This window comes from Anomaloglossus baeobatrachus, chromosome 7 (assembly GCF_048569485.1).
Source record: "Anomaloglossus baeobatrachus isolate aAnoBae1 chromosome 7, aAnoBae1.hap1, whole genome shotgun sequence".
NCBI lineage: Eukaryota > Metazoa > Chordata > Amphibia > Anura > Aromobatidae > Anomaloglossus > Anomaloglossus baeobatrachus.
The window spans coordinates 35,910,892-35,931,982 of NC_134359.1; the positions used below are offsets into that span (position 1 = coordinate 35,910,892).

Here is a 21,091-nt window from a genome sequence, read left to right on the forward strand (position 1 = left end):
GCGTCCCAGCGTGGAACACACACCGTGCGCGAGACTGGAAGTGCCCACGGACGCGGATTAAATGCAGGATGCTGAGAGCCCTCTGCTGAGGTAAGCAGCTGGTGCCGGGAGCTTCTGCTCTACTGGCGAGGCTGAGGGACCTCTACTCGAGAGGTGTCCGCTTGAGGCTGCTTGACAGGCCGGAAGGAGAGAGTGAGTCCTCCCCAATCCGCCTAGACCCCTTTCATCCCAACGGTAAGATTCCTCTTGCGTCTACAACACTAACATTATGATCAGTATCACATGAAAAGTATAGAACTCGTCCCGGGGCCCTTTCTGCGTCCTATAAGGTGGGTGCACTGAGCTTCTCTCCTGCCACCATGAAGCCCCTTTGATGATTCAGTGATAACTCTTCAATGCGTTGATCAAAGGGTCAAACGATTGGGAGTTCCTCCGATCCCGGCTGTTAGAGCAGGAGCTCGGCTCTTCTTTAGAAAAACTTCCAATTTGATGACGGCCAGAGACACCCAAGTGCAGGACTCCTACTCCAGCCCATGGCATTGTGGACTTCTAATGGCCATTTGCAAAAAGGAGGTTGTCAAAGTTAGAAAAACATGACCGCCTTCTTCCAAAACCAGCACCACCCCTACATACAGGATGGCTCCCATTTATCATTTCTGTTTTTTTAGATTTGTTGGATTCGTTAACTTTTTTTTGTTTTTTGTGCAATAAATTCTTTGAAGTGCAGCACAAAGTTTATGACTTTTACGTCCCCCCCCCCCCAAGAAAAATGAAAAAAAAAAATAAAAAAATTGTATTTTTAACCGCAATCCGTTATTTTACAACTGTTTACTGCGAAAAGGCGCATGTTCCACGAAAAGGATGCAAAAATCTATGAGAGAAAAAAAAAATTCAGGTCTAAATACAAATCACTCCAGGGAAATTTTGGAGTATATTTGCACAAAAAAAGTGGGACTTTTTTGTTATTTAAAGGTGAACATAAAAAGGAAAAAAAACAAATATTTTAAAAAAAATGAGCAATTTAAAAATAAATTTAAAAACAAATACAGGTAAAAAAATAAATAAATAATGGATCAGGTAAGTTGAAATGCAAATAAAAAAAACAAACAAAAAACCCCCCAAATAATCACACACAACCTCTACACAGGGGTGACGAGGTTGTAGGAGCCATGTTTTTATGAGCCCAGAATAGAGGGTAAATAATTAAACAGGAACGACCCCAGAGGATTTTCCCCTCCATCTTTACTTTATTATTATCACCAGGTCAAAATTTATTTCAGCAAGATTTCTGGAGAAGAGCGGGAAGGTTAAACAAAGAATGATGGTACGTGGAGGGAACATAACATGCAAATCGGCGTGTGCCAAGGAATGTACAATAAAAAAAAAAAAAAAAAATCCAAAAAAGGACCAAAAACAAAAAAAAAAACAAAACACAGAAGAAAAAAAAGTGCCAAATAATAGTCTTACATATTAGAGAATTTGACGGAACTGTGCGATATTCACTGTGGTCAAGAAGGCAGTGTGTCTGTACGATACTAGAACTCAGGAGCATGCGTGCACACAAGAAATACAGGGATATGTACCGAGTCGATGGTCACAATACTGCTCAGTCTATGCTTGATTCGGAGGCTCGCTGTTGTCAGCTTATTCTCACATTCAACCGGACTAGAACCAAAGCTACGATAAAAAAAAAAAAAAAAAAAGTTTAAAAACCGCCTTCTCTGAGTTTCCATGTACGGGGAACAGTGGGGAGGGGGCAAAGACTAAAAAGAATGGTCAGGTCAATCACAGCTTTCGTAGGACACAGGAGCCGCTGGATCGGAGAGGTCTCTGCCGTTGTCCTGTCGATGAAACCGGTGGAATACGACGCTTATAAATACTTGGTTTGCAGCAGTTCAGGGATTCATAAATACAGTATGTCCGAAGTCTAATGTCTCCGCACGTGAGTCACTGGGGTCATCTGGATTTTAGTCTCGACATCATCCACTCCAGTCCTTGGCAAAGGCTAAAACAATAAGAAAAGGAGGAGAAGTGAACTGCAGAAAACGCAAAAGCTACATTTCCATTTAGGCAGCATGCCCATGATCAGAGTTTCCAGCGTTTTGGACGCATGTTTCAGCTGCATCCAAAGCGCTTCGATGTACAGTACAAGCACAGTGGATGGGATTTATAGAAATCCCGTACCCATTGTGAGTGTACTGCCTGCAGCGTTAACTGACCTGCGGTGCTTCTTCCCAAGGCACATCATGTCAATTCTTTGCTGTGGAGACACAAGTGTTCTCCGCTAGGAACTGCCCGAGCCCGGATTGTGGGCAAAAGCAGCAGTGGTTTCCTGCGGAGGAGACTTGCGGCCCCGCAGATCAGGGCTCGCCATGTCCAGGACGCAGCGGGTCTTGATCATATGCACATACTCTTCTAGGTAGGAAGCTGGATGACTATCGATACGGAAACAGCTCCAAAAGCCTTCTGAGATGTCATAAGGAAAATGTGCCTATTTATTAGTATTTATTCCTAGCCATGCAGGGATTTGGGGAACATGGTGGGACACCCCACCAAGTGTGGAATAGCATAGACTGGTTGTAACATGCTTTCCCAAAAAAAAAAAAAAAAAGAGAGAAATCAATTGGACGTTTTCATTTTTAAGCTCCCAGAGGACGGTGCCGCTTCTTCACTCAAGGTTAGGACCAAGACTTTCATCTTATGGAAACCAAAAACCCACTGATCCCAATTTATTAGCATGTTATGGCTCTTCTGGAATATTGGTGTGGACAGTAACCTTAAAAGGGACCCATGTAAAGTACCCAGTGATGGCGTAATAAATTCACTAACTAGTCAGCTGCCGTCTTCCTTTGAGAAGTTCTAGAGCAGCGGCGGCAAATAAATAAATTAAAGTGCCGATACAGGCAGGGAGCCGTCACCTCTCTGGATAGGCACAGATATCAAGCCTATATGTATAGAAAGTAGATGGCCGATTCCTGGGAGAGACTGTGTGTGTTCCATGTCAGGGGAAGCAATGGCCGTCTCCTCACCCCTCTCCAGTGAGCGCACAGCAGGCCTGTATGTGCCACTGATGATCCTTTACCGACGTCAACTTCAAAAACTGGGAGATTTCGGCGACCGTCATGCACTCCTTCACATCTTGTTTATTTGCAAAGACCAGCAGTCCGGCTTTCTTCAGGTCCTTCAATTAACAAAAGAAATAGGAGAAGGCGACTCTGTAACACCGTACAATAAATACTGTAGGGTTGGATTTTGCCAAATTCCCACCTATAGAACAAACTCAAGGGCATAGTTTAAAGAGAAGAAAAACAAGTTTTTAAAGTGCAAAAAATGGTACATGTCATAATTTCATTAGGGGGACAGCACCTCTCCCCTGATGCAGATAGGAAAATATTGATCCATCGAAACGTACGTTGGGCCATCCCGAGGTTCCATCTTCCAAAGACTGACCTTTTACATTTCACAACGGCAAATTTGCCTGCCTACTCTCATCACTATTTGCTGGGTATGATTTTGACAATCATAAGGACTCTGATCATATAAGACATGTAGATACACTCCATTATGGAGGCTTTATAATGAATGTATGGACATTTTGCTTAATTGTTCTATTGCATTGTTGTACCAATATGTTATGGGTGACATTGACCTTAATCTTTGTGTGCTGATCACATCCAGTGGGGTATGGTCCTGGTTTTTAATGTAATTTTAACAAAAAGGATGTTCACCTTTTCTAATAAACATTGTACCATTTTTTGCACTTTAAAAACTCATTTTTATTCTCTTTAAATTAACAAAAGAAGTAAAAAAACAAACAAAAAAACCCCAAACCAAACTGTGATCATCTCTGTTCCTTTCAACACTTGTCCATTTTGTTAAAAGACAAAAAAAAGCGGTTGAATTGCCATTGGCTGTTGGGCTCACATAAAACTGGCCATTTTTTTGTGCCAAGTATCCCAAGTTTTACATGTTTTTCATAGCAGTAATGCATGTCTATATTCCCATATTCATTATCCCACATATCTTAGCACTACAGAGTGCAACTGTCTCCTTTTTGTTACATAGCGGAAAGTTTCCGAATATTCCTGAGTGCATTCCTAACAGACGTCAAATGGGAAACTACAATGACGTTCTATCCTAGCGAGCGCGCACTCCCCCACTATACTCATATCCCTGGACCAATAGACTAGACAGTACGAAGACACCCCTTATCGCCATCAGTGTTTGTCCACTTGAAGTCCCCTCTGGAGACAGCGGCACATTACATAAAGGCTGCACAGCGCTCTGAACCATTCATTCCTCCTCGCACTGTCCCTTTAACCCCTTCACGACCGGCCGATTTTTCGCCATTCTTTTTCTGAGACGTAACTTTTTTATTTTTCAGTTAATATGGTCATGTGAGGGCTCATTTTTTGCGGAACGAGCTGTACTTTTAAATGAAACCATCAGTTTTACCATATAGTGTACTGGAAAACGGCAAAAAAATTCCAAATGCAGAAAAATTGCAAAAAAAGTGCGATAGCGCTATTGTTTTTGAGATATTTTATTCACTGTGTTCACTATGTGGTAAAACTGATGTGTGGGTGTGATGCCTCAGGTCAGTGCGAGTTCGTAGACACCAAACATGTATAGGTTCACTTTTATATAAGGGGTTAAAAAAAAATACGAAATTTGTCCGAAAAAAGTGGCGTACGTTTTACGCCATATTCCGTGACCCGTAGCGTTCTCATTTTTCGGGATCTATGGCTCAGTGACTGCTTATTTTTTGCGTCTCGAGCTGACGTTTGTAACGTTACAGTTTTGATCGCCTGTTATTGCATTTTGCGCAAAAGTTGTGGCGACAAAAAAACATCGTTTTGGCGTTTGGAATTTTTTTTGCCGCTACGCCGTATACTGATCAGATTAATTGATTTTATATTTTGATAGATCGGGCGTTTCTGAACGCGGCGATACCAAATGTGCGTATATTTTTTTAACCCTTTAATTTTCAATGGGGCAAATGGGAGGTGATTTGAACTTTTAGGTTTTTTTTTTAATTTTTTAAAACTTTTTTTTATTTTACTAGTCCCCCTAGGGGGCTATTGCGATCAGCAGTCCGATCGCTCTGCCCTATCTGCTGATCACAGCTACATAGCTGTAAACAGCAGATACGCTCACTTTCTTTTTCACTGTGCCGCGGGCACAGCGAAAGTGAAATCAATTCATGTGTAGTACAGGAGTTATCACATGACCCTGTGCTACCATGACAACTACCGGAAGTCACGTGATCGCGGCACGTGACTTCCGGTATCGGGCGGTAAGTAAAAGTTTACCGCAATCGCGCTTATAATGGCGCTGTCACATATTGACAGCGCCATTTAAAGGGTTAAATGGCACGAGCAGATAACGATTCTGCTCGTGCCTAGCAGGCACACATCTCAGCTGTGAAAATCAGCTGAGATGTGCGCCGATCGCAGCATGCTGCCGCCGGCAGACCGCGGGCAGTAACGTTATGACCGCTAGGACGTAATTTTACTCCCCGCGGTCGTTAAGGGGTTAAAAACAGACACTAGAGTAACGTCCGGATTAGTGACCAATACAGCCGCCTCCTGATTGCACAGCGACTGCTCTTGTCGTCTTCCTAGTTTATTGCATTTGGTCCGAGTCCATTGTGGGAAAAGTGCTGCACAAATTCTTGCTGCCGGCGTGTATACACAAGGGTGTTTATTTGCCATTGAACCTACAAATGTAATAATTGAGTAAACTCACCCCCCAAGTCGAAACTCACCTCGTGAGATAACATTTTATACAGCTCCTCTCTGGTCACTGAGATCCGCTCTCTGTCCGTGCTGTCCACCACCACTATTACAAACTGCAGGAGAAGAGAAGAGAGGACACGTCAGTGCGGAGAATTACAAACTGCAGGAGAAGAGAAGAGAGGACACGTCAGTGCGGAGAATTACAAACTGCAGGAGAAGAGAAGAGAGGACACGTCAGTGCGGAGAATTACAAACTGCAGGAGAAGAGAGGACACGTCAGTGCGGAGAATTACAAACTGCAGGAGAAGAGAGGACACGTCAGTGCGGAGAGACAAGAAACGTGCAAAATATGACAGATGCTGAAAGCGCCACTCCGGCGAGCGTCGAGCGGTAATGGCGGTGGAGAGGCGAGTGAGATCATTCTATGACGCTGCACATTCATTACCATGATAGCGCGCCCACAGGGATGTACTAACATGCTAATGGGGGCGACTATACAAAGGGAACTAACGCCCAGGGGGACTAGTCCCCCCCGCTCATTAGCATACGATATAAGATCTTTAGAAATACATTTTCTAGCGATCTCTTTGTCTATGCTAGTGTATACAGGGACGGCGAGGCAGGGATTTGCACCCAGAGCTGCTCGTGGTTCTGGGTACATATTGGACCTGACAGGTTCACTTTAATGATAGCAGAAGCAAGAGAGAAAAAAAAAAAGCAGTCTGCCTTCATGCTATGTATATATTTATATACATGTGGGTAAGAGGTGTTGTTTGGTTTTTTTTTTAATCATCACACCTCGGTTCGGATAAAGCCAGATTATTAACATTTTACTGTAATATGTTCACCTTAACCCCTTAGTGACGGAGCTAATTTTCACCTTAATGACCAGACCAAATTTTGCAATTCTGACCAGTGTCACTTTAGCAGGTTATAGCTCTGGAACGCTTCAACGGATCCCACTGATTTTGAGATTGTTTTTTCGTGACATATTGGACTTCATTTTAGTACCAAATTTTGGACAACATTTTTTGCGTTTATTTGTGAAAAAATATGATTTTTGGCAAAATTTTTGAAAATTTTGAAATTTTCAACTTTTGAATTTTTTTTCCGTTAAACCAGAGAGTTCTGTGACACAAAATAGTTAATAAATAACATTTCCCACTTGTCTACTTTACATCAGCACAATTTTGGAAAAAAAAATATTTTTTGTTAGGAAGTTAGAAGGGTTCAAAGTTTATCAGCAATTTCTCATTTTTACATCAAAATTTACAAAACCATTTTTTTAGGGACCACATCACATTTGAAGTGATTTTGAGAGGCCTAGATGACAGAAAATACCCAAAAGTGACACCATTCTAAAAACTGCACCCCTCAAAGTACTCAAAACCACATTCAAGAAGTTTATTAACCCTTTAGGTGCTTCACAGGAACTAAAGCAATGTGGAATGAAAAAAGCAAAAAATAAAATTTTACCTAAAAATGTTGCTTTACCCCAAATGTAATCAATTTTAGAAGAAATAACACAACAAAATGGACCCCAAAACTTGTTACCCACTTTCTTATGAGCGCGGTGATACCCCATATGTGGTCAGAAACCTCTGTTTGGGCAAATGGGAGGGCTGGGAGCACAAGGAGCAATATTTGAAGTTTGGAAAGCAAATTTGGCTGAAATAGATTGCGGGCACCATGTTGCATTTACAGGTCCGCTAAGGTACCTAAACAGAAGAAACCCCTCACAAGTGACGCCATTCTGGAAACTAGACCCCTCAAGGCTTCTATCTAGGGGTATAGTGAGCATTTTGGACCCACAGGTACTTCACAGATTTTGATAACATTACGTTGTCATATTGAAAATTTTCATTTTTTTCTCAAAAATGTTGCTTTAGCATTAATTTTCTTACTTTTTCAAGAGGTAATTCCAAAAATTGGACCCCAACGTTTATTACCCACTTTCTTATGAGCGCGGTGATACCCCATATGTGGTCAGAAACCTCTGTTTGGGCAAATGGGAGGGCTGGGAACACAAGGAGCAATATTTGAAGTTTGGAAAGCAAATTTGGCTGAAATAGATTGTGGGCACCATGTTGCATTTGTAGGGCCCCTAAGGTACCTAAACAGCAGAAACCCCCCACAACTGACCCCATTTTGGAAACTAGACCCCTCAAGGAATTTATTTAGATGTTTGGTGAGTACCCTGAACCCCCAGGGGCTTCACAGAACTTTATAGCGTTGAGCCATGAAAATAAAAAAATTAAAATTTAACACAAAATTGTTACTTCAACCATGTAGCTTTTTTTTTCACAAGGGTAAAAGGAAAAAAAACACCATAAAGAAGGGAATTTTGTTTACTTACCGTAAATTCCTTTTCTTCTAGCTCCAATTGGGAGACCCAGACAGTGGGTGTATAGCTACTGCCTCTGGAGGCCGCACAAAGAACTACACTTAAAAGTGTAAGGCCCCTCCCCTTCTGGCTATACACCCTCCCGTAGGAGTACGGATTCCTCAGTTTTAGTACCAAAGCAAGGAGGAGGAAAGCCAATAACAGTTTCAAAAACAAATTCAATCCGATAACAAGATCGGAGAACTTAAGAAACAACATGAACAACATGTGCACCCGAAAAACGAAACCCTAAGAACAAATAGGGCGGGTGCTGGGTCTCCCAATTGGAGCTAGAAGAAAAGGAATTTACGGTAAGTAAACAAAATTCCCTTCTTCTTTTTCGCTCCTAATTGGGAGACCCAGACAGTGGGACGTCCAAAAGCAGTCCCTGGGTGGGTAAAAAGATACCACATGAACGGGCTGTCAGACAGCCCTTTCCTACAGGTGGGCCACCGCCGCCTGAAGGACCTGTCTACCTAGGCTGGCATCTGCCGAAGCGTAGGTATGCACTTGATAGTGTTTGGTAAACGTGTGCAGACTCGACCAGGTAGCCGCCTGGCACACCTGCTGAGCCGTAGCCTGATGCCGCAATGCCCAGGACGCACCAACGGCTCTGGTAGAATGGGCCTTCAGTCCAGATGGAATCGGAAGCCCAGCAGAACGGTATGTGTGAAGAATTGGTTCCTTGATCCACCGCGCCAGGGTGGATTTGGAAGCTTGCGATCCCTTATGCTGACCAGCGACTAGGACAAAGAGCGCATCAGAACGGCGTAGAGACGCCGTGCGAGAAATGTAAATCCTGAGTGCTCTCACCAGGTCCAACAGATGTAAACCTTTTTCAAATTGGTGAACTGGATGCGGACACAAAGATGGCAAAGTGATATCCTGATTGAGATGAAAGGAAGAAACCACCTTGGGAGAAAACTCTGGAATTGGACGCAGTACTACCTTGTCTTGGTGAAACACCAGGAAGGGAGATTTGCAAGATAACGCCGCTAGCTCGGACACTCTTCGAAGAGACGTGACCGCCACAAGAAAAACTACTTTTTGTGAAAGCCGAGAAAGGGAAACCTCTTTCAAAGGCTCGAAAGGCGGCTTCTGGAGAGCAATGAGAACCTTGTTTAGATCCCAGGGTTCCAATGGCCGTCTGTAAGGAGGAACGATATGACAAACTCCTTGGAGAAACGTGCGTACTTTAGAAAGCCGTGCCAAGCGCTTCTGAAAGAATACGGATAGCGCGGAGACTTGACCCTTAAGAGAGCTAAGCGACAAACCTTTTTCCAACCCAGACTGCAGGAAGGAAAGAAAAATTGGCAATGCAAATGGCCAGGGAGAAAACCCTTGAGCCAAGCACCAAGCTAAGAATATCTTCCACGTCCTGTGATAGATCTTAGCTGAGGATGGTTTTCTAGCCTGTCTCATTGTGGCAACAACTTCATGAGATAAACCTGAGGCCGCTAGGATCCAGGACTCAATGGCCACACAGTCAGGTTCAGGGCCGCAGAATTCAGATGGAAAAACGGCCCTTGAGACAGCAAATCTGGACGGTCTGGTAGTGCCCACGGTTGGCCTACCGTGAGATGCCACAGATCCGGGTACCACGACCTTCTTGGCCAGTCTGGAGCGACGAGAATGGCTCGATGGCAGTCGGACCTGATTTTCCGGAGAACTCTGGGTAACAATGCTAGAGGTGGGAACACATAGGGGAGTCGGAATTGCGACCAATCCTGAACCAAGGCGTCTGCCGCCAGCGCTCGGTGATCGTGAGACCGTGCCATGAAAACTGGGACCTTGTTGTTGTGCCGTGACGCCATCAGATCGACGTCCGGCGTCCCCCAGCGGCAACAGATCTGCTGAAACACGTCCGGGTGAAGGGACCATTCTCCTGCGTCCATGCCCTGGCGACTGAGAAAGTCTGCTTCCCAGTTTTCCACGCCTGGGATGTGAACTGCGGATATGGTGGACGCATTGCTTTCCACCCACGTCAAAATCCGCCGGATTTCCTGAAAGGCTTGGCGACTGCGTGTTCCCCCTTGGTGGTTGATGTACGCCACCGCCGTGGAATTGTCCGACTGAATCCGAATCTGCTTGCCTTCCAGCCATTGTTGGAAGGCTCGCAGAGCAAGATAGATTGCTCTGATTTCCAGAACATTGATCTGCAGGGTGGACTCTTCCTGAGTCCACGTCCCCTGAGCCCTGTGGTGGAGAAACACCGCTCCCCACCCTGATAGGCTCGCATCCGTCGTGACCACTGCCCAGGACGGGGGAAGGAACGACTTTCCCTGTGACAATGAGGTGGGGAGAAGCCACCAACGCAGAGAGTCCTTGGCAGTCTGAGAGAGGGAGACAGTCCTGTCGAGGGACGTCGATTTCCCATCCCATTGGCGTAGAATGTCCCATTGTAGAGGGCGCAGATGAAACTGCGCGAACGGGACCGCCTCCATTGCTGCTACCATCTTTCCTAGGAAATGCATGAGGCGCCTCAGTGAGTGCGACTGGCTCTGAAGGAGAGATTGCACTCCTGTCCGTAGCGAACACTGCTTGTCCAGTGGAAGCTTCACTATCGCTGAGAGAGTATGAAACTCCATGCCAAGATAAGTCAGAGATTGGGTCGGGGTTAGATGAGACTTTGGAAAGTTGATAATCCACCCGAAACTCTGGAGAGTGTCTAGTGCCACCTTCAGACTGTGTTGGCATGCCTCTTGAGAGGGTGCCTTTATAAGCAGGTCGTCTAGATACGGGATGACCGAGTGACCTTGCGAGTGCAGAACAGCTACTACTGCTGCCATGACCTTGGTGAAGACCCGGGGGGCTGTTGCCAGACCGAAAGGCAACGCTACGAACTGCAGGTGTTCGTCGTGTATGACGAAGCGTAGGAAACGCTGATGCTCTGGCGCAATCGGCACGTGGAGATACGCATCTTTGATATCTATTGATGCTAGAAAATCTCCTTGAGACATTGAGGCTATGACGGAGCGTAGGGATTCCATCCGGAACCTCCTGACTTTTACGTGTCTGTTGAGCAACTTTAGATCCAGGACGGGTCGATACGATCCGTCCTTTTTTGGGACCACAAACAGATTGGAGTAAAAACCGTGACCTTGTTCCTGAAGAGGGACGGAGGTCACCACTCCTTCCGCCTTTAGAGCGGCCACCGCCTGCAACAGAGCATCGGCTCGGTCTGGAGGTGGAGAAGTTCTGAAGAAACGAGTTGGCGGACGAGAACTGAACTCTATCCTGTACCCGTGAGACAGAATATCCCTCACCCAACGGTCTTTGACGCGTGACAGCCAAATGTCGCCAAAGTGGGAAAGCCTCCCACCGACCGAGGGTGTGGGAATCGGAGACCGCAAGTCAGGAGGACGCCGTCTTGGCAACGGTTCCTCCGGCTGTCCTTTTTGGGCGTGACTGAGACGTCCAAGAACCTGAGCGTCTCTGGTCTTTTTGAGTCTTTTTTGACGAGGCGAATTGGGACCTGCCCGGTCCTCGAAAGGACCGATAACCAGACTGACCCTTCCTCTGTTGGGGTTTGTTCTGTCTGTGTTGCGGTAAGGATGAGTCCTTACCCTTGGAGTGTTTGATGATTTCATCCAAACGCTCTCCAAACAATCGGTCACGAGAAAAAGGCAAATTGGTTAAGCACTTCTTGGAATGAGAATCTGCCTTCCAATGTCTCAACCACAGGGCCCTACGCAAAACAACGGAGTTGGCTGACGCCACTGCCGTGCGGCTTGTAGCGTCAAGAACAGCATTAATCGCGTACGACGCGAATGCCGACATTTGCGAGGTCAATGGTGCTACCTGCGGGGCAAATGCACGTGTGACTGAGTCGACTTGTACAAGCCCGGCTGAGATAGCTTGGAGTGCCCATACGGCAGCAAAAGATGGCGCTAACGACGCTCCAATCGCTTCATAGATGGATTTCAGCCAGAGCTCCATCTGCCTGTCAGTGGCATCTTTAAGTGCCGCTCCATCTTCAACTGCAACCAAGGATCTAGCTGCAAGCCTGGAAATTGGAGGATCCACTTTTGGACACTGGGTCCAACCCTTGACCACCTCAGGGGGAAAAGGATAGCGTGTATCTTTAAGCCGTTTAGAAAAACGCCTTTCCGGATAAGCGTGGGGTTTCTGGATTGCGTCTCTAAAGTCAGCGTGGTCCAGAAAAGTGCTTAATGTACGCTTAGGATATCTGAAATGGATTTTCTCGTGCTGCGAAGCTGACTCCTCTACAGGAGGAGCTGGTGGGGAAATATTTAACATCTTATTGATGGACGCTATAAGATCATTAACTATGGCGTCACCATCTGGTGTATCTAGATTGAGAGCGGTCCCAGGATCAGAATCCTGATCAGTGACGTCCGCTTCATCACCCATAGATTCATCTCGCTGGGATCCTGACCATTGAGATGAATGTGAAGGCCCCTCATAGCGAGCCCGCTTAGGTTGCCTGGGGCCATCGTCCGAGTCAGAGTCTTCACCCTGAGGTGTATGTGCCCGTCCCGGAGCTTGGAGGTAATTCAGCTGAGGGGGACCAGGGGGCAATGATTGCACAGTGTCCGTGGCCTGAAGTACAGGCCTAGCTCGCAATGCGTCAAGAATTTGTGACATAGTGAGAGACATTCTGTCAGCAAAAGCTGTAAACTCAGTTCCTGTCACCTGGACAGCATTCACAGGTGGTACACCCTGGGTCACGTCCAGCAGAGGTCCCGACTGTGCAAGCGCCGCAGGGGCCGAGCACTGCACACAATGGGGGTCAGTGGAGCCTGCCGGTAGAAAAGTCCCACATGCGGTACAGGAAGCATATAATGTCTGTGCCTTGGCACCCTTGCGTTTTGCGGACGACATGCTGTTGGCTCTCTGCAATGTGAGAGAGTCTATAGCCAAAGGGCGACCAGCGCTATGCAGTACAAAGTATTTGCAGGAACAAAATACTAAGATTACTACTGGCACAAGAGGGGGTGAGCCCTGAGGGCTGCTTACCGCCCGCTGAATAGCGGGTAAGAGGCGCAGAATTCCTTGTCTGGGTCTCCCCGGCTCCCCTCTGCAGCTCAGCGTGTCAGCAGGAATGGCTGCCGGCGTCTGTGGAGAGGGGCGGTCCGTGGGAGTTCCCAAACAAAAGTGCGGGAAACAGTGTCCCCTCTGTGCCTATTGTGAGGGCTGGAGTATGTAAAAACGACTCCAGCCCTCAGCGCTGATGCACTGACCAGCGTCCCGCCCCTCTCCTGACTGGCAGGTCCGGGGGCGGGAACGAACGGAAATAGGCCGCAAAAGCCGGGGACTCGAGTTATCAGCGCGGCCGCCGTAAAAGCGCGGCCCGCGCTGAAGTCCCCGGCGCACCACAAGTGCCAGCCGCGCCGCAGTCCCAGCGGCCGGCGCGACCTTTTCCCAAAAGTGTGCCTGCTTCAGCGAAGCTGAATGAGGCTATGGCACAAGCGCCGCCGCGCTAATGTCCCCGGCGCACTACAACACCCAGCATGCTGCGGTGTGAGCGCCAAATGCACGGGGACACAGAGTACCTTGAGGAAGCAGGGCCATGTCCCTGATGTACTCCGCTCCATCCAGCATCTTCTCCAGGGGCTGTAGATGGAGCACGGTCTCAGTGCCTGGAGACCAGTAAATCCCACTTCACCCAGAGCCCTGTAAAAAGGGATGGGGAAGGAATCAGCATGTGGGCTCCAGCCGCCGTACCCGCAATGGGTACCTCAACCTTACAAACACCTCCGACATACAGTGGGGTGAGAAGGGAGCATGCTGGGAGCCCTGTATGGGCCCTCTTTTCTTCCATCCGACATAGTCAGCAGCTGCTGCTGACTAAAAACAATGGAGCTATGCGTGCGTGTCTGACCTCCTTCGCACAAAGCTAAAACTGAGGAATCCGTACTCCTACGGGAGGGTGTATAGCCAGAAGGGGAGGGGCCTTACACTTTTAAGTGTAGTTCTTTGTGCGGCCTCCAGAGGCAGTAGCTATACACCCACTGTCTGGGTCTCCCAATTAGGAGCGAAAAAGAAATGTATTGTGCAATTTCTCCTGAGTTCGCCGATACATCATATGTGGCGGAAATCAACTGTCTGGGTACACGGCAGGGTGCGGAATGAAAGGAGCGCCATTTGACTGCAAAATTGGCAGGAATCATTAGCGCACGCCATGTTGTGTTTGGAGACCCCCTAAAGTGGCTAAACAGTAGAGCTCCCCAACAACTGACCCCATTCTGGAATCTATACCCCTCAAGGATGTTATCTAGGGGTATAGTGTGCATTTTGAACCCACAGGTACTTCACAGAATTTTATAACAATAGGTTGTCATATTGAAAATGTTCTTCTTTTTCACAAAAGTGATGCTTTAGCACCAAATTTTCCACTTTTACAAGATGTAACACCAAAACGTGGACCCCTCATTTTGTTACCCACTTTCTTACGAGTCCAGCGATACCCAACATGTAGTCAAAAACGTCTGTTTGGGCAAACGGCAGGACTTGGAAGGGAAGGTGCACTTTTCAAATTTTGGATTATTTGATTTGCAGAGCCTATGTATTATCAGAACAACTGAAAACCCACATAAATGGATTTTTTGTACATTTTATCTTGGAGTGAAGGGCAAAATGTGGAGGAAAATACCGCCAATTATATGGCAGACTTGTGCTTGTTCCAGAGATGAAGGAACACCAGGAGGGCTAGAAGGACACGTTAATTTTTCAGAGACTGGTCGTACAATGTCTGTTTAGCATCATCAATCCCTATATGAGGGACAATTGTGCCAGCCGACATGGTACATCATAACAGGCTCCTACCTGCCAAGGTCGGAACCGCTATATGCACAAAACAACCAGTCCCCCACAGGGTTATAAAAGTATTGTCCAGTGCAGGAGGTTCGGCAAGAACCATGCAGTAAAGCCCATGGTGTAAAATTACAGAACAGCTTCAGATCCTCCAATAAAATTATCATGCCCGTATCACCAAGACGTAGTTGTAATAGCAGTCAGACTAAGATGATTGGTGCTAACACTTTGTGAGTGATCAAATCTTGGAATTATTTGTCAGATGATCAGATGTTTCAAGAACATTTGCGGGGTCCACATTCTGGAGTACGCAGACGTGGGCATATGACGAGAATTTGTGTGCATAACACTTCGGTATGTGAGTGATCAAGTCCTGGAATTATTTGTGAAATGGGGTAAAATGTGTTTTACTGGTGAAAATAGTAAATTTTATTTGACAAGTAACACAGGGGCCACTAAACAGAAAATATAAACGTGAAAGAAAAACCCTACCACACAATTTGGGAATAGTGTATGATGTCTAATAATTGTGGGATGTGTGGTAGATCTCGAAGCAGGGGGTAACACAAAGTCCTGGCTGGGAAGGGCACATGGGACAGTAATATCTTGATTCGCTCCTACTGCCCTGTTTGCTGCAGACCCGGCACCTTTTTTTAGGACGGTTTTGGGTGGGAGTAGGAGGCATGAGACGCATAAAATGCCGTTCTGTTAGTCTCCGGGCATTCTCTGACTCGAAGGCTGCCTCTGGTGCCGCTGAGTCAAACATGAGGGACTCAATTTTTTCCTGGTACTGCAGAAATGTGAGGGGCCCTTGTGATTTTTTATACAGTACAAAACTGTTGTAGGTAGCAATCTGTATCAGGTAGATTGCTACCTTTTTGTACCAGGCCCTCGTTTTCCGCTTTACCAGGTATGGTTGGAGCACCTGGTCAGACAGGTCCACGCCACCCATAAACCTGTTGTATTGGGTCACACAGAAGGGTTTCTGTTTGTCCCTGGTGGCTCCCCTCTCTCTGACCGACACAGTGGTGTCCTCATGCAGGGTGGTGAGCATGTAGACGTCCTTGCGGTCATTCCACTTTACGGCAAGCAGTTTGTCACTTGCCAGTGCGAATGACGCCCCCTTCTCTACACGTCTGGACACTAACTGTGCCGGCAAACCAACACGGTTTTTCCTTATTGTCCCACAGGCCCCTGTATTTGCAGCATGGAGGGATTGGTATAGGGGGATACTAGTGTAGTAGTTGTCGGTGTACACGTGGTAACCTTTACCAAGAAATGGCGTCATTAGCTCACAGACAATTTTTCCTGGGATGCTAATTGTCCGGGGACAGTTGGGTGGGCTTATTTGGCGGTCCCTACCCTCATAAATGATAAAGTTACACGTGTACCCGCTGGTGCTTTCGCACACTTTATATAATTTTATGCCATACTTGGCTCTTTTGGATGGGATAAACTGACGGAATGAGAGACGGCCCTTGTAACTCATTAGGGACTCGTCAACCGAAACGTTCTCCTCTGGGCTGTAGGAAGTTAGGAAGGACTCTTTCAGGAGGGATATTAGGGGTTTCAATTTATTAAGGCGGTCATAATTGGGGTCAGTTCTTGGGGGGACTTGGGAATTATCACTAAAATGGAGGAATCTCAATAGGGTCTCATATCGGGTTCTGAGCATTACGGCTGCAAATACAGGGGTGGTGTGAACAGATTTAGTTGCCCAATAGGAGCGTAAACTGGGTTTTTTCACTATTCCCATGTTGAGGGTAATGCCTAAAAATTTTTTGATTTCCGGGACGCTTGTGGGGATCCAGGAACGGGAATGGACAGATGTTGGCTTTTGGGCAATATATTGACGGGCGTACAAGTTGGTGTGGTGGGTGATATGCTCAAGTACTTGTTGGTTAACAAAAATTTGGAAAAAATCCAGTGGTGCAAAATTGGTGACATTTATTTTTATGCCAGGGTCTCCTATGAAAGGGGGAATTTGTGGGGTAAAGGACGGGTCGGGGTACCAGAGAGCATGGGGGACTGCAGAACTAGGTCCTGCCGCTTCAGCAGTGGCGACTGGCGGGGTGTGGGACCCCGTGGAGGAAGCCGAACCGTCACCGCTATCCGAAAACTCTCTTTCTGAGGCCGATTCGGTCTCTGACCCAGAACTGCCGGAGGCAAGCAGTGAGTACGCTTGCTCTGCCGTAAACATCCTGCGGGCCATGGTTTTTGTTTTTATCCCTGGCTAACAAAAAATAAACCTAAACCTAACACTAGTATTTTTTTTTTTTTTTTTTTATATAAACCCTAAATTTTTTTATAAAGATTATAAAAAAAAATATTTAGGGGAATGACGCAGCGAGGGATGACGGAATGATGGAGGAGGGGATGATCACAGGGGGTGATCAGAAAAATTGGGAATATGATGATCTTTGTGAATTTATAACTTTTTCTCTCTATATGGCAGCACGTAGTCTCTCTCTCTTCTCTCCCAGATCAACTACAAGGGAGAGAGGAGAAAGGCAGACCTAAATGCTGCCATATTTATCAAATATTGGCATTTTGACTACTGTGATAGGATCTATCACAGTATTCAAATCTAAACAGCCAATCAGAATTTTTTTTTTTGTTGCTGGGTGCAGGAGGCAGATTATGCCAAGCACACTGCGCATGCGCCCGCCATTTTCCCGGAGAAGGGAGGAAGGGGGGCCGCGGGGGACCGGGGGACCCAGCGATTCTTTATTGAGGTACTGTGCGGGGGCGGTGGGGGAACGGGGGATCCCAGATCGGGTGGGAGATACCGGGATATAGTGGATCGGACCCCGGTGGACCGGAGGGAGGGCTCTGGAGAACCGGAGGGGGCTCCGGGGAACCAGAGAGCTCCGGTGGACCGGAGGAGGGATCAGGGGGAGGACATTTCCCTCCGATCTGAAATGTTTGATCATTTCAGATCGGAGGGAAATGAATGCGGCGGCGGCAGCAGCAGCTTTCAGCGCGCGCCGGCGCCATCTTGCAAGGTCTGGAGAACCGGAGGGGGCTCCGGTGACCAGACAGCTCCGGTGGACCGGAGGAGGGATCAGGGGGAGGACATTTCCCTCCGATCTGAAATGTTTGATCATTTCAGATCGGAGGGAAATGAATGCAGAGCCGGCGGCGGCGGGAGTTTTCGCCGCGCGTCGGCGCCATTTTGGATGTCCGGGGGGGGGTGGGGGGGTGGGGGTTGATTTTCTCCGGTACCGGGGGCTTTGGGGGCACTAGGGGCTTATATTTCTTTATCATCTGACATGTTTGATCATGTCAGATGAGAAAGAAATTAGTAGTATTTGCCATTTTTTTTTTTTTAATGTTGTCGCCGGTATACGGTGTATACCGGCGATCACATTATCGGGGAACAAAAAAAACACCCCGATTCATAATCTTGGGGGTCTCAGCTACCCCCGGTAGCTGAAACCCCCGAGATTTTCTGTCACTGGGGGGCGCTACAACCTTTTTCCGGCCTGACGTCTCAAGACGTCGGAACAGAATAAGTACCCTGTTTTTCCGACGTCTTGAGACGTTAGGCCGTCGCTATGGGGTTAAAGGGGCAGATCTTAAGAAAAGATGACTTTATATTCTGTGGCGTTCCGACCACCTGAAAAGTAGCCATATTGCAGACCTTCATTTTTATGGATCAGCGTGGAACATAAAGTGAGGCTGTAACCTATCACTATGCCATTGCGTTACAAGATGAGGTAAACCCATTTAACTATTTATCTTCACTTTCTAGTAAAAAAAGAAGGGAATTTTGTTTACTTACCGTAAATTCCTTTTCTTCTAGCTCCTATTGGGAGAACCAGACAATTGGGTGTATAGCTTCTGCCTCCGGAGGCCACACAAAGTATTACACTTAAAAGTGTAACCCCTCCCCTCTGCCTATACACCCTCCCGTGCATCACGGGCCCATCAGTTTTGGTGCCAAAGCAGGAAGGAGGAAACTTATAAATTGGTCTAAGGTAAATTCAATCCGAAGGATGTTCGGAGAACTGAAACCATGAACCAAAGAACAATTCAACATGAACAACATGTGTACACGAAAGAACAACCAGCCCGAAGGGAACAGGGGCGGGTGCTGGGTCTCCCAATAGGAGCTAGAAGAAAAGGAATTTACGGTAAGTAAACAAAATTCCCTTCTTCTTTGTCGCTCCATTGGGAGACCCAGACAATTGGGACGTCCAAAAGCAGTCCCTGGGTGGGTAAAAGAATACCACGATAAAAAGAGCCGAAAACAGCCCCCTCTTACAGGTGGGCAACCGCCACCTGAAGGACTCGCCTACCTAGGCTGGCATCTTCCGAAGCATAGGCATGCACCTGATAGTGTTTCGTGAAAGTGTGCAGACTCGACCAGGTAGCTGCCTGACACACCTGCTGAGCCGTAGCCTGGTGCCGCAATGCCCAGGATGCATTCTGGTAGAATGGGCTTTCAGCCCTGAAGGAATCGGAAGCCCAGAAGAACGGTAGGCTTCAAGAATCGGTTCCTTGATCCACCGAGCCAAGGTTGACTTGGAAGCCTGCGACCCCTTACGCTGGCCAGCGACAAGGACAAAGAGCGCATCAGAACGGCGCAGGGGCGCCGTGCGAGAAATGTAGAGCTGGAGTGCTCTCACCAGATCTAACAAATGCAAATCTTTTTCACATTGGTGACCTGGATGAGGACACAAGAAGGTAAGGAGATATCCTGATTGAGATGAAACGGGGATACCTTAGGGAGAAAATCCGGGCCCGGACGCAGAACCACCTGATCCTGGTGAAACACCAGGAAGGGGGCTTTGCATGACAGCGCTGCTAGCTCAGACACTCTCCGAAGTGATGTGACTGCCACTAGGAAGGCCACCTTCTGCGAAAGGCGTGATAGAGAGACATCCCGCACCGGCTCGAACGGAGGTAGCTGAAGAGCCGTTAGCACCCTGTTAAGATCCCAGGGTTCCATCGGACGCTTGTAAGGTGGGACTATGTGGCAAACTCCCTGAAGGAACGTGCGGACCTGTGGAAGCCTGGCTAGACGCTTTTTGAAAAAACACGGAAAGCGCCAATACTTGTCCCTTGAGAGAGCCGAGAGACAACCCTTGTCCCTTCCGGATTGAAGGAAAGAGAGAAAAGTGGGTAAGGCAAACGGCCAGGGGGTAAAACCCTGATCAGCGCACCAGGCTAAGAAGATCTTCCAAGCCCTGTGATAGATCTTGGCGGACGTTGGTCTCCTGGCCTGTCTCATGGTGGCAATGACATCTTGAGATAACCCTGAGGACGCTAGGAGCCAGGACTCAATGGCCACCCAGACAGGTTGAGGGCCGCAGAATTCCAATGGAAAAATGGCCCTTGAGACAGCAAGTCTGATCGGTCTGGGAGTGCCCACGGTTGACCCACCGTGAGGTGCCACAGATCCGGGTACCACGACCTCCTCGGCCAATCTGGAGAGACGAGGATGGCGCGGCGACAGTCGGACCTGATCTTGCGTAACACTCTGGGCAACCGTGCCAGAGGAGGAAATACATAAGGCAGTCGAAACTGCGACCAGTTCTGAACTAACGCGTCTGCCGCCAGAGCTCTGTGATCCTGAGACCGTGTCATGAATGCCGGGACTTTGTTGTTGTGCTGTGACGCCATGAGATCGACGTTCGGCGTTCCCCAGCGGCAACAGATCTCTTGAAACACGTCCGGGTGAAGAGACCATTCCCCTGTGTCCATGCCCTGGCGACTGAGAAAGTCTGCTTCCCAGCTTTCTACGCCCGGGATGTGAACTGCGGAGATGGTGGAGGCTGTGGCTTCCGCCCACAGCAGAATCCGCCGAACTTCTAGGAAGGCTTGAGCCTGCGTGTGCCGCCCTGGGGGTTGATGTCCGCGACCGCCGTGGCGTTGTCCGACTGTATTCGGATCTGCCTGCCCTCCAGCCACCGCTGGAAAGCCTTTAGGGCTAGATACACTGCCCTTATCTCTAAAACGTTGATCTGAAGGGAGGACTCTGTCGGAGTCCAGGTTCCCTGAGCCCTGTGGAGGAGGAAGACCGCTCCCCACCCTGACAGACTCGCATCCGTCGTGACCACAGCCCAGGATGGGGGCAGAAAGGATTTTCCCTTCGACAAAGAAGTGGGAAGAAGCCACCACTGAAGAGAGGTTTTGGCTGCCAGTGAAAGAGAGACGTTCCTGTCTAGGGACGTCGACCTCCTGTCCC

At 47.7% G+C, this 21,091-nt stretch overlaps 1 protein-coding gene across 1 annotated transcript in view; it reads right to left on the reverse strand.

Moving 5' to 3' along the window:
* Positions 1-1,236: 1,236 nt before the first annotated feature.
* Positions 1,237-21,091, reverse strand: part of ARL5A (ARF like GTPase 5A) — a 34,987-nt gene continuing 15,132 nt past the window's right edge. Inside the window, exons 4-6 of the mRNA XM_075317209.1 lie at positions 5,768-5,851; positions 3,030-3,181; positions 1,237-2,005 (exon numbers count right to left, since the gene is read on the reverse strand). Coding sequence (XP_075173324.1) covers positions 1,957-2,005; positions 3,030-3,181; positions 5,768-5,851 — 285 coding nt within the window. The 3' untranslated portion in view covers positions 1,237-1,956. The remainder of the gene's footprint in view (positions 2,006-3,029; positions 3,182-5,767; positions 5,852-21,091) is intronic.